Here is a 20,994-nt window from a genome sequence, read left to right as displayed (position 1 = left end):
ACGACCCCTGCCACCAGATTCGGAGGTTACGGGGTTAGAGTTCCCGCAACTAACATATTGTGCGAGCATACATACTTATTTATCGATGGACGCGTGTCTGTTTATTAATTGAAGTATTTGTTCAGTGTGTTGTCGTCATCGTAGCCGCCGCCTGTTGTCTGTTTGTTTTTCCATGGTTGCTCCTCGCTGTGGTTGTTGTTTCAGTGTCGCGTCAACACTTGAAATTTGAAACATTCGGGCTCTTCTTTATTTTCTCTGGGGTTCGATCGGTTTGCTACTTGTTTACATTAACCAATTAGCGTGGGGCAGGGGGCAAGCAGGTTGGGGTTAAGTCCTTTGACATTCCCGTGACATGTTTCGACTCATATTTGTTTTGACATTTCCATCAAGTGCGGGGGTGTGCTTACGTGTGCCACTGAACAACTGGCACATAGAAACCCTAGAGGCTCTAGTAGTTACGCATTTTCGTCCAGCAGGTGCCTTTTATTCAAAAATTACGCTTTTCCCATCAAAAAATGATGTAAAGATTTCATATTTCGCTGGAAACATGCCTTTAACTAGTGCTCCTTTTCCTTAGGCTTACTAAACGATTTTGTGAACTTTCTCCGATTAACCGGATAGCGATTTTCCCCACCAGGCCCTCCTGCCCCCAACTATCGTTCCCCATCAGGACGACAGAATCCATTGGTGCTTTGGGGATTCGTTCTTTTTTGTGCTATCAAAACAAATTGCAGTGACAGCAGCAGGCGCAGGAAATTTTATTTGGCAACCCCGCCACTTAACCCGATCTCCCGACCCCAAAAACCAAGCCCAACCCCATCTCCAACCCTAACCGTTGGAAGCTGTAACCCTCACCTTTCGCCGACCGAGGCCACATCCCACATAATGATGATGCGCAAGTGTCGCGTGCACCTTTTTGGGGTTAGGCGAAGAATCCTGGGCGGATGGCGGATGCGATGTATTAGTCGAACGTGTGGGGCTGCGGTCGTCCTGGGATGCCTGCAAGGAGATTGCCCATAAAAATTCCATAAAGATAGCGATTTATGTTCGAGAGCGGCGAGAAAGGGTTGCCGAGTCGATGCGTAAATTGATGTGGCTTCTGCTGTAATGGCACTTCTCATCTCGGCATTCCAGATTCCCGGCATCATCAGCATTTGTTGCTGACATTTTCGCTACTTAGGGGAGTGCGAGATTCTATATATACACGCCGATATATACATACATATTTTTTTGTATCAGCTGTAAGGTCTTTTGTGCGGGGTTGGTGTGGAAATGATTTGCAGGTGGTTATTAATCAAATTAATGTGCTTATTGATAACGGCCTGAATGCCTCGCCGTAATGTTGTCGCCTCGCCTTTGTTGATGTTTGCCGCTTTAAGTGGAAGACCAGACCTCAGATCTCAGACGACAGACGGCAGACTGCAGACAGACGGGCAACACGCACATTTTACAAGCTTTTAAAAAGAGATTATCTTATCCCATCGGAGGAGCGGGTTGGAGAACAGGAACACGGGGCCGCACTTAATAGAAAACCAATTCCAAAGTTACCAAATTTACATTCAAATCAAAACGAAAGCGCCGCTGCGGCCGGCAGTGGTGGGGAAAGTGTAGAAGAACCATTCCGAAAACATTGGTAATCATTCCGGGAGGGACTGAAATTGAGACATCAAATTGGTTAGGGATCTCTTGGCCAGGGAAAAAACCACTTAAATCACCTGAGCGACAAGCGGAGATAACGAGAATTGAAACAAAAAACGGAAAAAAGACAAGAAACCACAAGCCGGCCAGAAATGGGCTGAAAACAAATCAAGCGCCCGATTTGGAGAGGCCCTTTCAATGCACCTATTTCCCCAATCGGAAGGCAGGCTGATTTATTTAGAGAGACTAATTATGTGATGTCTGTTTCAGTATTAGACGATGCTCGTACGACTTGAGGCGCACACACACAAAACCTGGCCCGAACAATGGTCAAAAACAAATGACTACAACAGGTCATGGCAGCAACAAACACACCGTTGACAGCCAAAGTGCATCTTTAATTTCTTGTTTTTGTTGCTGATGTGTGATGATGTTGACTACGATATGCCACGGCCCAGTGAACAGGGAGTATCTGAAGCTCAGGCCTCCGGAATGGACAGGGCACGCGATACTCGTTCGAAAGCCATTCGAAAGCGGCTAATAAATGCAGAACCGTCGGCTGACAGCCCCCTGGCAGACAGGTTGACAACTTAGTCAACCGGGAGACATCGAAATATATATGCAGGAGATGTGGTTTCAAGGGAACTAAGCTGGGACTAGACTGAGGAGCAGTGGACTGGATAGAGACACAACTAGAGGTACACCAATGGCTCTTTTTGCATCTTTAAGCATAGAGTACCTTGGCTTAAAAGAACTCTAATTCCATGTATTTATTTCTGACATTTTAATTTCGGCAAGACTTCACTTTACGTTGAAACTGCTCCCTTTGGGACTGCATTCCGCCACGTTTTTGGGAGTAGATGCCTTTCCATCAGACCTCCGCCCATGGCGAGCGGTTCAATAACTCGGCAACGTAAACAACTTAATTAGCAAACGGCGAGCGGCAAGAATGTTGAGCAGTGAAGGATGAGGGAATGGGAGTGGGAGAACGGGGGCTAATTAATTTCGAACGCATGCCAAAACCAATCCTGGTTGCTGTCCACCCGCTGATTATTATGTGAGTCCAACACCGCCGACTCCAGGCCCCCGGACGGATGGATCGGTTGTCTGGTAGCACTGCCTCAAGACTTAGCTCCAGCTATATGAATATATACCTATATATATTTTTGAAGCTCACCTACGCGAATCGAGGGGATTTTGGGGGTCCGAAGCGTTGGCGGTGCGTGCGTTTTTTGCCTAATTAATGGCGGCAATTTGTAAACGTCTCGAAATGCGCGAAAATGTATTTGCCAAATGGGCTGCGGCCTGGGCCAGCTCGGTAATAAGAAACTGGTATGGCATGGCAGGGTAAGGCGGCCCCAGCAGTGCGCTTTTTAAGGCGTTGATTGATCAGGGGCCCAGGTACGAGTACAAAAAAAAAAAGAACGCAGCAGCAGCTCCAGACGCTGCAGATGACGATGCGTTGCATGTTGATGAACAGTCGCTGGAGGATCGACCTGGATCGGCGATCGTTGATCGTTCGCCACGTACCTCCAAAGTGCCTATATTTTTCTTAACAAAATTATTTGCCTGGCATACATAAGCAGCACGCGAGCGCCATAATCCATAATCCATAATAATGTCACCAAGTGTTGATCGTCGACCGCCGATCGCACATCGCTGATCTTGCCTAATAATGATGTCGCGTCAGTTCAACGGCTTGTGACACATCGAAATATTAAATTGAAGCAGAAAGAAATGCAAGGAATCGAAATGGAAACGGATGATTTACGAGGCAATGGCCGACAATGCCAATGAATAATTTTGAAGGTGATTCCGCGGTGTTGGGTTCGCTTGATCTCGCCGGGCCGGGCAGTCCGTCGATTTATGGCCCTCCATAATTGTCATAATTCTCTGTATGGCCAACAAGTAGCTACCGCCCGATCCGGGGGGATACTGGCCCGAAGCTCCGGTATGGGATTCTGGAACACCTCCAGCTGGGCTACCGTTTAAATTTGATAAGGGAACCCTACCGGTCACAAGGTACCCACCGACGCCACATGTGGCCCATCTGTGGCGAATCGCCGCAACAAGATCGCAATTAATTCGCGCGGATAAATCTTCAAGTGCTAACTACATGACAACAACAAAGTAGTTACACTTCGCCCAGCAACCAAGCCTCCATGCCCCATACCCCAAACCCCACACACAAAATCACGACATCGGTCCCGTGAATTTTCGGTGCCTCCTCTGATTGCATTCTGCGGCTGCCGGAGTCTTCCGGCGATTGCCCCAAAGAATCTCCGCTGGGTCTCCGCGGTTCGGTGTCTTCTGGTGGTGTCTGTTCGTTTAATTTCAATTTGTTGCCGCTGCAAAATTTATGACGGTTATTAGCAAAAGACGTGCGGCCAGCACATTCCTCATCATGATGTTCATTCGCCCCGGCGGTTTCCTGTCTGCCCGGCAGGATCCCTCGGCTACTTAAACTCCATTTTCTTCACGCCTGCGCAACTGGCAACTTGCTACGTGCAACTTCCAGACGACGCGCGGTGGCAATGTTTACTCGCCCCAGACAAATTTCATTGTAACCCGAGTAACTTGGTAGTGCCTGCCTTTGGATCTTGGCTTTGGCTCTGGTCCTCTGTAGTTGGTAGTTGGAAGTTGGCTTTTTGGCGGGGCACATGTAGTCGCCTTTGTTGTCTAGGTAATTGCGTTTATAGTTTGTCATGTTGGCTCTCTGGTGAGGCCATTTTGGTTGGCTTTTGCAGTCTCAGGTTTTGGCTTCTGTTACAGTTTCATTTGAAATTTGCCTGCTGGCGCTTGTTTTGGCTTATCAAGATTTTACTGATTGATAGTTGCTCAGGTTCTTATGGAGTGCATCTACACTTGAAATTAATTTAAGTATCTTAAGATGTCTCAAAGAGACCAGCAGAAGAGTGTGAATATTTTTTTAAGAGGTATAACTGCCCATGCCCAACACTTCCTGACCTATGGCTAATAAATTATTTAATTAGCTCCCATTACCATTTTCACTCATCCTGGAGGAAGAGCGTGGCCGCACACCAAACTGGCGGATAAGATCGCCAACACGTCGCGACGTCCAGCTCGCGGGATCAGCGCTCATAGGAGGCAGAGGAGGGTGGCCTGGATTGCAGGCTCCCCAGCCTCAAGGGTGTGACAAATTTTGGGTCATCCCGTTACCGACTCCCCTACCGACATCGCCCAGGAGAGCCGATCTCGGTGTGTGGCTGGCGGAGATCGACAAATGCGCTGTTTACCTGCAGGAACACGAACTCTGGTTCGCATATCCCCATCCGAGAATTCATTAAGTGGTTAATCATATGCGCAGAGCGGCTCCACCAGACCTTGGTGTCCTTTTTGGGTGTCCTTTACCCCGCCAGGCTGGTTCCTCGGCTGCTTGGCTGCCTAGATGCCTGGCTGCCACAATTAATATGCGTCCAGCGATCGTAATCAATTCTTGCCAGGCCGACTCATAGTCGTCGTAGAACTCGAAACGCTGGCAGACCGAACACGTGCGGGTCATTAGTCGCAGTCACGCATTTTGAGTATAGCCGGTGTCCGAGGGCTGAGTAGGGCCCAACCCCCAGAGCGAGGCCCCCACCGAACACCTCTGCCTATACCGGCCACCACCTCCATGTCCATGGGCCACTCCATCTCTGCGGCATGTCCGTTTTGTTGATTTTAGTAGGAAATGATTTTGTACGCTTGGCTCAACTTGGCTCGTTTTTGTTTTCCCATTTTTGGCGCTCAGCTGCAAAATTTCATGAGTAGCTGGAACTGAGTAAGTCTTTGTTTCGTTCATCCAAATGGGTGCAAATGAACCCAGGCAGCTGACCGTTGGTCATCAATGACTACTGATTTGAAACCCGAGGGAGTCCTTGAGGGAAAAAGGATACTGTTTAACAAATGATTTACAATATGTAAAGAGTAGATATTTGCCAGGGCTGGAGGTTCTGCAGTTGATCTGCAGTTAAGCTTTAATCGAAAAAGAAAATGTAGCTTAATTGTTAATTATTTCGTAGTAATTTTATTCCCCATCCAACTAAGTCACGTGTGAAACCACTAAAAGCCAACTAAATTGTTTGATTTCATGCCACAAAAAATGAAATTACGTATTCGTGGGAGCCTGGGAGAGCAAAGAAAGGATGTGGTCGCAGGAACCTCACGATTGGGGCTTCTTGACTGGGCCATTTGCACGATGGCAATATGCCAACAGGAGTGTGGCATGCAACATCAGCCAGCCGAGGCTTTTAACCTTTTTGGCCTGCAAGCGACCGATTTCTTGTAGTTTCGATTAATGGACACACTAATGCACGCATTAGAGCAACTTTCGGGCCGAAAAATCGGTGGCACGTGCGGGACAAATACCGACAAATTTGTTATGATGAATAAACAAACAGAGACACACAGGAAAAATATATTTATTACTAATATCTGACAACAATTTATGCGGCCATTAACAGCGGCAATACAACGTGTTTATTTCAACATTCTGCCAGTCCATAAAAAGTATAAAAATATGTGGCCAAAACGACAAGAAGCCAAGCAAAAAACGACAAATAAAATAAATAAATATTAATATCTTGGAAATCAATCAAAATTCAAGGCATGTCCGTGGTACCGGCGCGCTCCGCTCGGACGAGTGCAAAAATCGCCCATAACCCATAAACTGTTCATAAATCCAAACACCCACGAAAAGTATTATTCACTCGGAGTGAGTGGCGAACAAAAGGCATTCAACAATAAGACTATTTGAGCCGATCGTCTGTCTGGCCAGTGGATTCGTGTGGGCCTTCAGTGGGTCATGGTGGGTCTCCCAGGAAAGTGATAGTAATAGTAATTGATCAGTAAATGGAATCAGTAAGCGAGAGGTTTCCGGTAAAGGGAGGTCTCATTCCACGCCTGTAAGTCCCGAAACTCTGAACGTTGATCTGAATTTGTCATCGCAAATAGCATGTTCCCATTCAAAGTAAAAAATATGGAAATTTATTGCCTCCCAGGTTGGTATTCCCAACAATCGAAGAGGAAGTTCCCCAACCTCTAACCTCGTTCTGGCTGCCACGTAAATTTATGCCACTAATAAAAATGTTGAAAAAATAAATTAGCGAAATTCCGGAAATTGTAACAAATTAACATTAGCACAAATGTAATTAGTAACGCCGAGTTGGGCGGTGCTTTTTCACTCTAGTTTCATTTTCCCGTTGCGGGGGTGAAGTATTGCATATATTATATAGTAATTATACGACCGTAACTTACACATTTTGGTCAGATTCGGAATAGACAGGGTTGGATACGAATGGATCAAAAATACCTTATTACAGGTGGCAGGCATTCGCAAAATATTTCCAGACACTCGTATTTTCGGGAACCTTTTCACTTTCTTAGTGGGTGTGTCTGCCGAGTCTGTTTGAACAGCTTTTCTCTCCTGTTGACTTAATATAGTTTGTTTGCTTAACTTTGTTTACAACTCCGCTGACGAACTAGGAAGACGCCGAAACAGCTCGCTTGGATTCAGAAGGTGCTCTACAATAACTCATTAATAATCTCCGATGCTGGACCGGGAACCATATGCCCCAACAGCTGTCTCGTTTTTGGATTCCCCGCTATCAGTTTTGGGCGGTAGGAGGGGGCCAGGAAAGCCATGCAGAACTTCCGTTTCGACGGGGGCTGCGGACGGGGGTGCTGCGGCATAATTACATGACTTTCCTAGTTGCAAGCTCCATTTGAGCTTCCGTTCTGCAGCGAATGCGGTAAATTTACCAATCTCCCGCCCATTCTCTTGCCCCAAAAATGCATTATTAATTGCTATGGCTTTGATTTATCTAAGAAGCCGTCTACAGGCGACCTCAGTGCCCGCCCCACGCAGCCCAGCCCCCGTCCTGAGTGTAGGGCGGCCGGGTGGCGAGGAGCACCCCGTTTTTGCAACCCTTGGAGAATTTTCCATAACGCTCCACTCACAATGTTTAATTGTGGAAATGAGAAATATGCGGAAGCGTTGACGATTCCGCTCCAGCGTCTGCTGCACTTGTCGCATCACTTGATGCGCCCAGCCCCAGTTTCAGTCCGTGTCCGTGCCCGTGTCCACATACACATGCCCCACCCAGCGGTGCCCCTCATCCTCCGGCTGAGCCCAGGCACCCTCGTTAGATGGCATGTCAGCGGCATTGTGAGCTCTAAGTCTACACTGGAAAGTGAACACTATAATTATAAGACAATATTTTTAATAAAATATATACGTATACTCAATATTCGAGCTCTAAGAAACACTTCTAATCACTTTGATATTTATAATTCTTTATTATTATTGCATCAAAAGCTGCTTTATAATCATAGTCTGTAATAATTTGTCAGTGTAACCATCAGCATCTGTAGCCTAGCCGTGGCTGTCTGTTCCACTCCCACATGCCCTGTCTCGGCACTTGCCGCACTGCTCCTCCAGAGCCGCCACCCCCCTCTCCAGTAAACTAAATGACACAAAAATATGGGCTTAACCGGAAACGGATGTATTATCTGCGCTAACTGCGCTGCCACACACAACAGTCAGTCAGTCAGAGTCAGCCCGGGTTGGGCTCAAACTCGAGTTCTAGCTTGGACTCGGACCTGGGCCGCGCCGGGGCTTGCGTTTGAGTTTGCTTTTGGGCTTGGGTTTGGTTTGGGTACGGGCTCGGGCTCCGACTCGGGCTCGGGTCGTGGAACTAATAGAATATTATAAATCGTAGAACGAGGCAACCTGTCTTCTCCACTGACCCACGGATGACGGTGGCCGCCCCCTACCCTGAGCCTCTCATTTCCTCTAAATCTCCGTGCCCGTTCTCGTTCGTTCCGCTTCTGTAAGCTTTTTGGCTTGTGCTTTTTGCGGCTCCCGAACATTTCATGTTGGCATGCAAAATCCCGAGTTACGTCGGAAAAACTGTGGTGTGGGCCTGTGCCGTTAGCTGGCTTGTTGCATATGGAGAGAGGGTTGGGGGTCCCGGCCTGGTCCACTGGGTTTGCTTGCATGTCGTTGTCAAGCACTTGCCGACGCTTTCACTTTCCTTTCCCTCTGGGCCCTTTCATCGTTTTTGGCTAAAAACAAAAAACTTATCTCTAGAAGTATTTTGGCCCACTGATATCTTTTTTGTGCGAAGTAACTACTTCTTATATGATCCTTCGTTTTTTGACTTAAAAAACTAAGAAGATCAATAATCCAATCACGAAATCAGTTACGGCATCCAGAAAAAGTTAACAATTTGATTGAAAACTCAAGGGTTACATCGTAAGCCTTTGCCGTATCTATTGCAGCTGCCAGATAAGTGATGTCCTTCCTCCCTGGCATTTGCATGTCTTGGGCGGGGATCAAGGATAACCCTGGCACAGCCAGCTGATTGAGATTGAGTCATTTCCGAACAATGCCGTCCAAACCGTCAACCATCAGCCATCAAGCATCTACCATCCACCGTCATCCGACTGTGAAAGTGATCCTGATCGAGGCCGCAGATGCGGCAGTACACAACACAGCTCGAAGAATCCTTTTTGGTCCTTGGTTGCATCCTTTGCGTGTCATTCAAGCGATCAGCAAAATAACAACAAACAATGTAAGGAGGGGCGAAAGGAGTAAGCTGCCAGAGCCTCCTCTCTGGCTGTTTTGTTAGCTTCGATCGGAGCTACTTAGCATTTTCCATTATGGCTTTGTTGTCTTGGTTGATTTTTGCATGCCTCGGTAAGTTTTCAGGCATCCTCGTAGTGCACAATAGGTCTCAACTATGGGGATTGTCAAATATTTCTGATTGCCATAGCATAGAGATATTACAACTTCAATAATGAAAAAAATAGACTGCAACATCTAGTTGCAACTTTCAAGGGCTGAAATATATACACTTTTGGCTGATTGTCCTTTTGACTGATAAGTATGAAAGTCAGTATAAATATTTGGCACTAAAAGATTCACAAATAGAGAATTTGAATGATTGCATGGATTAATCTTTCAAAACTAGACTTCCTCTATTCACACACTTTTAATTTTTAAAATGTAAAATATTCTGTTAATGAAAAACAGCATACTCAATTATCAAAATTTGGTGCTCCACTTTTGAACAGAATGCAAAGGAACGCTGCAGTTACTCCAGTTACCGCTGCCGTGACGAGACGATCCGTGGTCCGCTCCGAAATCAGTTCCATGAGGTGGATATGGTTGACCCGCTGCGAGGGTCGGACGGGGAGAGAACACGAAGTGTCGAAGAGATTTTTACGAAGCGTGTCTATGCGACAGCCTCGATATTTATTATTGTAGCTTCTCTTCAGATAATAATGCTGTCGCAGTGGCTCAATAAGGACGGCGAAATCCTGATGATTGGTTTTTTCTGCACCCTGGCAAGCGTAGGACCCATCGCTCTTCTTACCTTGGCGCCCAGACTGCGGAGGTTCATCTGTGTTAGCTGGACTCTCTCCTGCATTTTCGTAGAACTGTCAGTGGTTGGCACCGCCATGGCGGTCATAGATCATACCGTATACCAAGCTGTCTTATCCCTGTTGGGAGCCGTGGCATTGATCGTCATCCTGTGTATTTTGGGTGCAATGCTGCCCCAAAAAATTCTCCCAGGCGAAATAAGCATTTTTGTATCGCTTGTCCTATTCGGCCTGGCCTGCATTGTGATAATGGGCACGTTTATGGCAACGTACCATGCGACATTCAAACGGATTTTCTTTTTTTTTTTAGCGGGTTTTCAGGTTTTTATCTGCCTGTACAACATCCAGATAATCCACGGCAGACGATTCAAGGTTCCGGACTACGATTACGTATATTGTGCCACAATGTTATACCTGCACTACTTCCTGTTCTTCGTGGACATCATCTTTTGCTTCTGGACGAGACATGACCATGTGGTTCCACAAGAATAAGGAGCATTTTCCCAAAAAAAAAAATAGGTTCAGTAACCTGGACTTTATTTATGATTGTTTATATGGAACAACGTTAATTTATAGAATATATATACAAAACAAATGTCAGATTTGAGCAGGTTTTCAGTCGCAAACCCATAAGGAGCTTCTGCTTATAAAAAGAAACTTCCAAGGGATTGGGGGGTTTGGTCGTTGATTGGGTTTTTGCATTTCACGGACACTCGTTTCTCATCTCGTTTGAGAATTGAAAGGGACTCTGCTCTGCCGAGAGTCAATTGTCAGGGCTTTCGCCTGCCCCAATCTCTACTACCGATGGACAATATCTACCACCAGGACAATGTGCGAGCCGTTTCTATTGCAGCGGTGGACGAGATGACGCAGTTCATCCGCGGCATCTACTACCGTGCCGTGCCGTTCATCTGCGTGACGGTGTTTGTGTGGATCCTCCTGGCAGCAATAGGTATCGAACTGTACCACTACTTACTTGTTCCTTTCTACGTGCTACTGATCTTTGCTTTCCTGACGATGGTGGTGCTACACTGCATCCCCCAGACCGCCATATGTACCCCCTGCAATTGGATCTTGGCATGCTTCGTGGTGGCCATGACTACGTTGGGTGGTGCCCAATCCGCTACTGGCCTAGGGACGCTGCCCTTGGTTCTGGCCGTCTTCGGCGTGACTCTCATCGTCCTCATTCTTAACTTTTCTGGAGCGATGTGCCCGCAGGACTTTCTCCCCGGCGGTGTGTTCTCCACGCTTTTGATGATCTTCTTGTTGATAGCCCTCATCGCCTTGGGCATCGTCCAGTTGTGCACTGGAAATCAAAAGGTCCTGGACGCCTTCATCAGCATTCTTTTCATAATGGTGATCATTGCGATCCCCATCCAGGCGCAGTTTAACCATGGCCGGCTGGATGCCATCGAATTGGTGCCGCAGCAACACCTCGTTGTCTGCGCCCTGACCGTCTACCTGCACACCGTAATGTTCTTCAGCTGCATATGCTACTTCATCAAGGTAGAAGAGAAGAAGGCCGCCACGGCCCCTTCTACCACTTCAGAGTATTACTAGACGAATGACTGTATTCGATGACTGTATTCTCCATGAGACTCCAGGGGAAGAGGGTTAGCCAAGCCCCTAAGCAAAGAGCACACAGATTTGCTGACCAAGGAGGAAGGGATGTCATCCCATTACAGTCCTGATCTAGTCTCTAGCTCACTGGACCGCGATAAAAAAAATGGAATCCAAAGAACCAGAGCTTTCTTAATAGCTGACTATCTGCGACTATGAATCTGTGATTCATACAAAGTGTAGTGCTAAAGTGACAATAAAATGAATATATTTTTTAAAGAACATTTTTATAATAAACAATAAAAAGTAATCTTTATTTTTCATTCAACTTTTTAATTCAACTGGCTTCCAACTTTATGGCGGAACAGCTTACAGATAATATTAAAAATGAATCCTAAACAAACATTTGGTTTCAATTCTACAATCTGGTGGACCTTATGCCCACAGTATTAAGCTGTCAACCGAGGATTACGGTCGGGTTCAGTTGGACAGGATATTTTATCTGAACGTCCACAGTTACACAGCGCTAGCTTTGGTTATCCGGTGGATTGGATTCGAGGATTGTCCAAATTTCCCTATGGACGTCAAGAATGTTTCTCTGCAGTTGGCCCAGGGACTCCTGCACTGTCTTCGCGACTGCTTCACACCTGCTTGGAGTTCCAGGATCACAAATGAGAGTAAAATGCAGCTATGGAGCCCACCGTATTATTGATGGGGACGACGTTTCGACGCCCGCACATGTATGTGGTCAGATCGAGGGTTGGGGAGATTGTCAATGTCATGGATTACAACGTTCGTAACTCGTAAAAATGTTTCTTTTTGAAATACACAACCTGTAGAGCAAAGGGAAAAAAAGTTTAGTACATAAAACACCTTCTTAGGACCTATTCTTGATTCAGATAATAGTAAAAAGTAATCAGTTAGTGCCTGTTATTTGATGCTTTGAAATTATTGTCTTCAAAATTTGGTAGGCCTTATGCCGACAGTATCGAACCGGCAAACCGAGCCGGTAGAATATGGTGGTCAACCGGTCCACGTGGATACCATATCGTATCTGTCGATCGACAGTTACACCGCGATAGCTTTCGTTCGCAACGTTTACGCCAACCTAGCGATTCTGAGCACCGTGTCGATTATCCAAATGCTGATTGTCTCGTTATTCAATGTTGAAGTTTCACAAATGCTTCCGGTTCCGGCGTTCTTGTGGTTGATCATGGCCTTCGCTATCCTGACCCTGCTTAACTGCACTCCAAGGCTGCGGTACAAAGCGCCATACAATTGGCTCTTGGCCATCGTTATAGTCGAGTGTGTGACGCTTTTTACCCTGCACTTTCATTTCCTCGTGTATTCCTATGTGATGATTCTGTGCGGACTGTTTGCTGTTGTCTGCGTAATCGTTTGCACCTACTGGGGCGCCAAGGGCCCCAAGAGGTATATGCCCAACGCCGCCACTGCCACCGTCATAGTGGGAACAGCGTTGGTGTGCATGTTCCTTTTCCTGGTGATAGCTATCTTGATAAAGCGGGTCTTCATTCTGGGATTCATCTTTGTGCTGTTCATCCTGGTGGCCATGGTAGCGACTGTGCAATCGGAATTCATACACGCGCGCATGAACTACTTCCCGATGGGCGACGAGGTCGGCTGCGCCGTGACGATCTTCCTCTGCGGTTGGGCCATGCACTCCTGCATTCTCTTCTCGATTGTGGTCATCAGACAGCAAATAACTTCGAGTCCCCGGGGCGGAATGGGACCTATGGATAGTGCTTGAAAAATTCCGCGCGCGAAGACTTTTTTATAGAAACAACTTTGTAAAGAGTATCCCAATCCAGCTACGAAATATACAACTATGAAAATCACAGAACTCTTTACAGTTACCCTTTTGTGAATACGAATACTATCCAATACTTTTTCAGTTGCTTTGAGTTAAATGCCAAGATGAAAAAAAAAAAAATCATAAAAAGTAGAAACACATCCGAACAATAAACTGGATTCTTGAGCCACTACCGTACATTAAAAACATTACATTATACACATACATTACCGAACCATACTCTGCATCCTTAATATAGCACTAAATAAATCCTTGTTGAACGAAACCTAATATGGAAAACGAAGGTTTACCCATAAATCAGGTTTACCGATCCCCTTGGAGGACGAGAGACCAGCAACAGCAGCCGCAGGAGGAGATTTTGATCATCGATGAGCACCAACTGCACAGTTTCATTTTCAAAATTTACTCTCTTGCCATCACACTGTGCGCGTTGTCTGCGATTCCGTGGATTATCCTGTCAAGTCTCGAATTAGAAGTTGAAGAGAAGATCGCCGTTCCACCTTGGGTGTGGGCGGTGTTGGCCATGATCCTCCTGACGGTGCTCAGTTGCATTCCGCAGACGCCCAATACCACGCCCATCTGCTGGGCCTTGGTGATCCTTTGCGTGTTTTTTATCACGTTCTTCGGTGCATATTATGTTCACTATCAAAAGGTCGTGGTCCTCGTTAGTTGCATGTTGATTTCTGTAATTTTGCTGGTCCTGCTGCACTTCTACGGGGCCAAGGCTCCCGAGGTCGTGCTCCCCAACATACTCTGCACCTGCTGTGTGGTTCTCTTTGGCATGATCACAATGATGACTCTCATGATCCTGATGCTGATCACCAGAAACGTCATCTATCAGCTTGCCTTGGGCATAGTTATCATGATTATCGTGATAAGCACAGCCCCCATCCAGGCCATGTACAACTGCGGCCGACTTAATTACGTGCCCATTAATGAGACGGCAGGCTGCGCCAACGCATTTTATATTCACTTTGTATTCGGTACCGCCTGCATGTTGTTATTTGCTGAGTTCTACAAGGCAGTAAATACATGAAGTTACAATAAAATTGCCAGCCATTTCCAAATTTGTATAATAGTAATCATTTTTAATTTCAACCTGTACTCTGGTAAGTACTAACTTTGTTTGAGAATAAAAATAGTTTTGTAGACAAAACTTAATGATTTTAACTTCAATATCCTATCATTTTGCTTCACATGTCTCGACCAAAAACATTTTTGAAACAAATTAACGATGTTTGCAGTCCGCCGTGTAAATCTCCGAGCTTTGAGCGAGCCAGACATATTTGGCATTCCCCCCGACCAAAACATCAGCCATGCCGGCCGTGTCTACGGACTTAGTGTTGTCCTGGCCGTGGTGGCCCTCTCGCAGTGGTTGATCCTGGGCTGGTGCAACGTCGAGGTGGATAAAACCTACGAGGAACGCTACGGTTGGTGGCTGTTGTGCACTTTCTTCGCGGTCGTAATCCTCGCCTGGACGAAAGTGGGTCGAAAGGTGCCGTTCAACTACATCATCATCGCGTGCATTGTGGAGAGCTCCACTGTCTATATTGCCTTGGAGCAGACTAATAGCAAAAACGGACTAGTCAACTTCTATGCCGGCGTGGTGGTGGTCGCCCTGATGCTCGCATCGATTTTCTGGGGCGCCTACTTTCCCATGTTCATAGTGCCGGGAGACCTGGTGCTCAGTATCCTAGTTGCCATAGCAAACATAATGATGATCCTGTTCTTCCTGAATGCTTTTTGGTTTGGCTTCCCAGCTATATACACGGCAGTGAGAAACACATTCGCCGTGGTGGCCGTCTGCATGGTGATGTACACGGCCACCATCATTCACGACCGGCAGTTCGATGTCCCCAAGAACGAGTATCTGTTCCTCAGTGTCCTGCAGTTCTTCTCCTACATGATCCTGCACGAGCGCATCCTGACCCTAGCCAATCAAAACAGCCGGAATAGCATAGAATGCGGTGTATAATTTGGACTTATACATTAAAACAAATAAAAAACCATAATTTTTTACAGGAAATAAATTTTATAAAAAGTTCTGGAATATTTTTACTGTATTCTTTTTTCAGATGTATTTTTTAGGAAATCTTGGAGCCATTGTTTCCGGGGCTCGAACAGAATTTCGAGGCATGTGCCAGACTCAGACAAAGGAGGAAATTGAATAATAAGCCCACAAAATTTAAAAAAAGAATGTTTCATAATATTGAGGCGCGTGCAGGGGAGTCTTTATTTGAGGAACAGCTGATCCATCAGACTGCAGTTCACAAAGTAGGTAAACGACTAAATGCAGATCACAAGCCAGATTCATAATTACAGTTAATATCGTAATAATTCATCTTCGCCGAAGCGAACTGTGCAAACAGAGCTCCTTAAATATTCAAATTTAATAAGGACTTCGGCTCGGATGAGATCTAAGGCAGCTCCGCATCGATTTAAACTGGATTAAGTGGAGGAAAAAGTAACTATAGTTCGAAATTTACATAAGGTATGCAGTGCTTTACCCCACTTCGCCCAGTTGATAAGCTGCCGTAACCGAAGAAGTGCCTCTGAGAACAGGATTAGTCTGGCAGAGGACCGGACTGTCCAAGACCAAACAAAGCGGCAGCTGTGTGAGACAAAGGATCGCGAGTCCTTGCAACAATGCGCTATCCACTTAAGGTCCAAGCGAGGCGAAAGGAAACCCGTTATGAGTCACACAAATCTCAGACTACGCGGCGAGGGTTACCTTCCGCCGATCTGCCCGTTTATCTGCCGCTATCTTCCGGGAGTAGCTGCCCATCACCCCATCCCCTCGAAACAGATCCCTTCGGAACCCTTTTTCTCCAAGGCGTCGCGGTCAGTCGCGAAAACAATCGGCGGCCGAAAATGTTTATTACGAGGATAAGAGATGATGATGATGGTGATAAAGAGGAGATCATTTATACACTCGAAAAAATACTTTGCAATTGCAGGTCATATTTTATTCTTTCTTAGCCCCCTAAAGTCAATACTTCTCATAAGATATAAGCTCTCAAAAATATCAATGATTTTATACCAATGCTCAAGAGCCCTCTATATAACTTTATAATTAAGCCATAATTATTTCCGGATCCAGTTACGCCCTAATATTCTCTTAAGAACACATTTTTTTCAAGTGTAAAAGTACCATCTCACTGCAGCAGCTTTCGATCAAAGCATCTGGAGCCAAGCTGCGCCGAACTGACCTATGGTAGTAAGGAAGTAACCTTTCGGGAAAATCTTGCACGAAAATCGTGGGAAATTTTCCCAAAAGCGCATATCGAATGCAATTAAACGTTCGCGATGTCTCGCGGTGGTTACTTTGCAGCCCGAAACCCAATACCCGTAAACCGATTTCCAGGGGGTTGGTTAATGCGCGCGGAAAACTTGCGCCTTTTCCCCGAAACTCTCATTTTCACCCTCAAAATATAACGTGAAAGTGGAAAATGAAAATGGGGGGTAAAAGGAATAATTCCGCTTGTTGCGTGGTCAGCTTGTGATTTACCTTTCCGGTGACAAAACGCGGAAGTATTGTAAATCGAGTTGTGAGCTGCTGGGCAGCTACAGGAAAGCAGTAAGAGGAGGGTGGTGCTCGACTTTAACGCCCAACTTCTGCTAACGACTTTGGTAGGCGGCGGTGGGTTCTGTGGACTAACGTGGGAAACTCGGACTTCAACCTCAACTGGTAGCTGGCAATTGAAGGCATTCGCGTAATTAAATGCAACGAAATGTGGCAGCAGCAGTTTGATTTCTCCCCAGATAACCAAACTGAACCGAAGGTGGTGGAATTTCACGTAATCATTTCCATCTGTTGGTGGTCTTAATGGCCAAAATAAATAAATATTGTACTTTGCTGTTTATTTACAATGTTTATTTAGTTTATATTATGGGTGAAAAGCTTAATTTTTATGAATATTTTTGATATACTATATTAACATTCAAATTGCAAAGCCATATCGTAAGATATTCGCAAATCATTAGTCATATTTTAAGACCCCGTTCCATCGAATGAACTTGACTTCTTCGGAGGGTTCTAAGAAAAGCAGGGGGAGTTCCCTTCTGCCATTTCCACGGCATCATCAGCACGTCTTCAGTACCAAGTCTGGAGCCAGGTCCAATGGTTCCGTGACTTAATGCGAAATAATTACAACTTGTTCGCACATCATTCAGCACAAGCAGAAAAAAATTATCTGTCAGCTCGTCGTCCCCTTCATTTGTTTGCCAATGACGAATGTGACCCGTCGATGGCGATGATGATGATGGAAACTTCAAAACGACACTTGCCTTATTTGCTTGTTTTTTGCAAAAATAAAAAAAAAATGGGGAAAAAATAAAAGCTGTTGTGGGCGCGTCGGTAAAATTTCAAAGTCGGCATCATTAACACCAATGCGCCATTTTGGTATTTCGATGTCGATGAGTTGTTGAGTGTTGATGGTGATTGATGTAACTTTTGAGCCAGCCAGCCAGCCAGCGCACTTGGAACTCGATCTCGAGTGAGTGTACCAAATTGGTAGCTTGCTGGCAGCCCATCGACCCTCCGGCCCCGCACTCATCCACTTCCTCCCTTGCCCAGGGCCCTGTTCCCCGAGCCTGTGTATTTGTTGTTTTAGTCTGTAGTCTCAGGCCGCCTTCCCCTGGTCTATGCTAATTTGTTATTTTAAGCATGTTTGTTTGCCGACCCGCTCCTTCCAAGCCCTCCAGCCCAGAGTCTCGCCCGAATCGTATGAAAATATTGACAAATGCGACAGGCCGAGGGGGATCTAGATGAGAATGGGAATCGAATGTTACCATTCGTGTCTGCACCTGAGGCGAAATATACTCTGCAACAAATACAAACAAGTAAACCAATTAAAGCAAAAGATACAACTGAATTCTTAATGCAATGCATCGCCCAGACCGCCGTATGCCGAAATAAATTTGAAAATAATTTCCAGAAACGTGCCTCAGTCCTTGGAAAAAATAGCAAGTCCTAGAGTAAATTAATTAGGAAATAATTTGTAAGATTGAGGTGCGATAAGTGTTCTGGTAGGCCGGGAAAGAATTATCTGTTGCCCAGAATAATGAGGAACATGCAGGATCTTTTCTGGGTTTATCAAATGAAAATCCAGTTTTAGGACTCTTGTAATTACGACCTTTATTTTTGAACTTTGAAAAGGAAATTAATTGGCAAATAATTGAGAAAAAAAGGATTCTAGAGAAGGGTAGATTTATGGGCTTACTACATGTACACTTAAGACTTTTGTAAACCTTGTAAACTTTGTCCAGATCCTCAATAACCTTATTAACTCACTTTGGAAGTCAGTCTGGGAGCAATCTGGTCACTAGCTGTCCGGGCGGTCCTGTTCCATCGTTGAAGAAGGATAACAAGTTCTAACCCCAAATAAACCATAACTCAACGCACTAATTATGAGTTCGAGACAAAGGTGGTCCGGATTGACTTCACCGCTCTGGGCCGCTTGGCCCAAAACCAGACTCGAAATATTCAATTACCACAAATTTGTCGGCAGAGCATAAATGCAATAATTAAGAATCAAGTTGCCAACAAAGTGGACTAGACCAGATCAGACGGAGGTAGAGTCGCCGCAGTAAGCCGACCCTCTTTTCGGGGCGGAGTGGTGACTTCGACTCCGAATCCGACTGCATTTGCACAACTTCCGTCGAAAGTCATGTAACTTATTTCTTGTTACGCTTGAGAAATTTTCACAGTTGACATTGAGACCGGGCCGAGTAACTGAAAACTCGAAAACTAACCCAAATAGGTTTCGGAAGCTGCGGTCGACCGAGCCTCAGACCCTGAATGTTGTCGAAGGGGCGATACGCCAGGGGTTGGTGGGAAGGGGCCAGGGACGGAAAGGGACCCTGCCAAACAGTAACTTCTTTTCTTGGTTTTGTTTTAGCGGTGGACGCATTTAAATGTGTTTCCAATTTGTTCGTTCCGTCCTTTCGTCCTTCCGTCCCATATCCTTATCACATATACCGCCTGGAGTGGCAGTGGCACTCGTGAGAGAATTTCCAGCACCGCAAACCTCGGGCGGATCGCTCGACTGACTGCATTCCCCCCTCCTTGTCGCCACCCCTCGGCGACATCCTCTTTAAGGCAAATGTGACACCACCTCGACGGGCATTCGGTTTTGTGGATTTTAATTATGGGTGACAATGGCTGCGGAATTGATTTTCGATATTTGATATTCGCTGCGGTTAGTTAACGCTCTTTAGCGTTGAAAACGCGACAACAGCCGGGTTCAATGGGGTGACGGCTTGGTATATGGAATTACAACGCACCAGGAACAACCTAACTCTTTGATTTCATTTTCAAGACACTCGGACTCAACCTTTGATTTACGAGTACCACTAAAAATATATCAAAATGGTTTTAGTTCTTTTGTTTTAAAGTTAACGTTTCTTTACTTCGATGCTAAATAGGTCCTTTTTGGATTTATTTTTTCTTTTTGGGTCGTGAATCAAAATAATTTAAGATAGTTTTCTTAAAAGCTTGTTTCAAATATTTTGAAGAGATAAAGACTTTGTCCTGTCCAAATACTCGTACTATTTATCATCTTTAATCAATAATAAGAACTATCTTTATTGAATACATCATCTTCGAAAGCATCAAACCCAGAAATGTAGACATCAACTTATGTCCTGGAATGTAATCTGCATTTAGCGCCCCCCAATCCATCATCCACTGAATTCCTTCCACTTGGACAGAGTCCATCCCCTGTCGGCTTAGTGCAGTTCGTGGAAAAGTATATAGACGCCGTCCTGTCTAAGAACTTCCACTTGGCCAAACGCCCAGACCAGGTAACCGAACCATTTAGTTGGCCCGGCCCCCCACAGTACCAAACACTCTACCTGTTTGCAGAGACCGTGAAACGCCTAAAACTAATTGAGACCGCCCTCATTGAATAATTTCAGAAGATTTTTCTCGCTTCTTTTTTCCAAGCTGAGATTCATTTTCCGTAGACGAAAAGGTGCCACCGGCGAGGAGGGACTCGGTGCTGCGAGGGCACTGTGGGTAATGATGATGTATGGGTAATTTGAATGATTAATGGGCTGCGCTTGATGCCAGTGTTCCGGTCACAGTTGAAGGCTTGCCCGCTTGTCGGGCCCTCGGCAGAAGGATATGCCCCCAGCCCACAAAAAGATGTGAAATTTAATTAAAATAATTTTTATGGTAGCTTAAGAGAACGTCTGTAAAGGACGGCAAAAAGGTGCATTCGTGGCAAAGTCCTAAAAATTATCAAAACAAAAAGAATCCTTATTAAAGAGATTGTTGTTTCATCCACATTTCTGTATCGTCCACTTTAAATCTCAGCCAGTTACTGCTCCCAAGTGTGCTGTGCGTTCGCTCTGTCCTGGCTGCATAATCATTATGAACTATCGGACCACAAGCCTGGACCAATAAGGCGGCATATCCTTTTTGGCCCGTGGCCATAATCAGCACACAATCAGGCTCACGGTCCGTCCGTGATGGCCCGGGCGGATGGTAAAAATTAACTTTTTTAATGAATTGCCTGGCTGAGGTGGGGCTGTGGGGAGGAAATGGGAGCTGGCCGCCCTGTAGACAGTTGCAACGC

The 20,994-nt window shown here is 45.7% G+C and overlaps 5 protein-coding genes and 1 long non-coding RNA gene across 7 annotated transcripts; all 6 read left to right on the top strand.

Annotated features, from left to right (window-relative positions):
- Positions 1-9,671: 9,671 nt before the first annotated feature.
- On the top strand, positions 9,672-10,618 carry LOC6498355. Its single transcript, XM_001962579.4, has one exon. The coding sequence runs from the start codon at positions 9,805-9,807 to the stop codon at positions 10,513-10,515; it is 711 nt and encodes a 236-aa protein (XP_001962615.2). The 5' UTR covers positions 9,672-9,804; the 3' UTR covers positions 10,516-10,618.
- Positions 10,619-10,682: 64 nt separating this feature from the next.
- On the top strand, positions 10,683-12,516 carry LOC6498356. 2 transcript variants are annotated; one of them, XM_014906596.3, is made up of 2 exons: positions 10,892-10,975; positions 11,068-12,516. In XM_014906596.3, exon 2 carries the CDS (start codon positions 11,119-11,121, stop codon positions 11,581-11,583), a length of 465 nt encoding a protein of 154 aa, XP_014762082.1. In that variant the 5' UTR covers positions 10,892-10,975; positions 11,068-11,118; the 3' UTR covers positions 11,584-12,516. The 2 variants fall into 2 exon arrangements, with proteins under 2 accessions (XP_001962616.1, XP_014762082.1); XM_001962580.4 differs by having other exon boundaries at positions 10,683-12,516.
- Positions 12,517-12,559: 43 nt separating this feature from the next.
- On the top strand, positions 12,560-13,439 carry LOC6498357. Its single transcript, XM_032455298.2, has one exon. The coding sequence runs from the start codon at positions 12,560-12,562 to the stop codon at positions 13,349-13,351; it is 792 nt and encodes a 263-aa protein (XP_032311189.1). The 3' UTR covers positions 13,352-13,439.
- A 246-nt stretch (positions 13,440-13,685) lies between these two features.
- On the top strand, positions 13,686-14,496 carry LOC6502465. Its single transcript, XM_001962582.4, has one exon. The coding sequence runs from the start codon at positions 13,686-13,688 to the stop codon at positions 14,448-14,450; it is 765 nt and encodes a 254-aa protein (XP_001962618.1). The 3' UTR covers positions 14,451-14,496.
- A 108-nt stretch (positions 14,497-14,604) lies between these two features.
- Positions 14,605-15,457, top strand: LOC6498358. The gene has a single exon (XM_001962583.4). It carries the CDS (start codon positions 14,649-14,651, stop codon positions 15,387-15,389), a length of 741 nt encoding a protein of 246 aa, XP_001962619.2. The 5' UTR covers positions 14,605-14,648; the 3' UTR covers positions 15,390-15,457.
- A 294-nt stretch (positions 15,458-15,751) lies between these two features.
- LOC123257338 lies at positions 15,752-17,277 on the top strand. Its single transcript, XR_006507384.1, has 2 exons — positions 15,752-15,878; positions 15,936-17,277. It is a non-coding gene; the product is annotated as an uncharacterized LOC123257338 (long non-coding RNA).
- The last annotated feature ends 3,717 nt before the right edge of the window (positions 17,278-20,994 follow it).

Source organism: Drosophila ananassae, chromosome 3R (assembly GCF_017639315.1).
Source record: "Drosophila ananassae strain 14024-0371.13 chromosome 3R, ASM1763931v2, whole genome shotgun sequence".
Classification (NCBI taxonomy): Eukaryota; Metazoa; Arthropoda; class Insecta; order Diptera; family Drosophilidae; genus Drosophila; species Drosophila ananassae.
This window is presented reverse-complemented; position numbering and strand designations above follow the sequence as displayed.

Coding starts and splice junctions, on each gene's coding strand:
- LOC6498358 (XM_001962583.4), top strand. CDS start 14,649: ATGTTTGCAGTCCGCCGTGTAAATCTCCGAGCTTTGAGCGAGCCAGAC.
- LOC6502465 (XM_001962582.4), top strand. CDS start 13,686: ATGGAAAACGAAGGTTTACCCATAAATCAGGTTTACCGATCCCCTTGG.
- LOC6498356 (XM_001962580.4), top strand. CDS start 10,828: ATGGACAATATCTACCACCAGGACAATGTGCGAGCCGTTTCTATTGCA.
- LOC6498355 (XM_001962579.4), top strand. CDS start 9,805: ATGGTTGACCCGCTGCGAGGGTCGGACGGGGAGAGAACACGAAGTGTC.
- LOC6498357 (XM_032455298.2), top strand. CDS start 12,560: ATGCCGACAGTATCGAACCGGCAAACCGAGCCGGTAGAATATGGTGGT.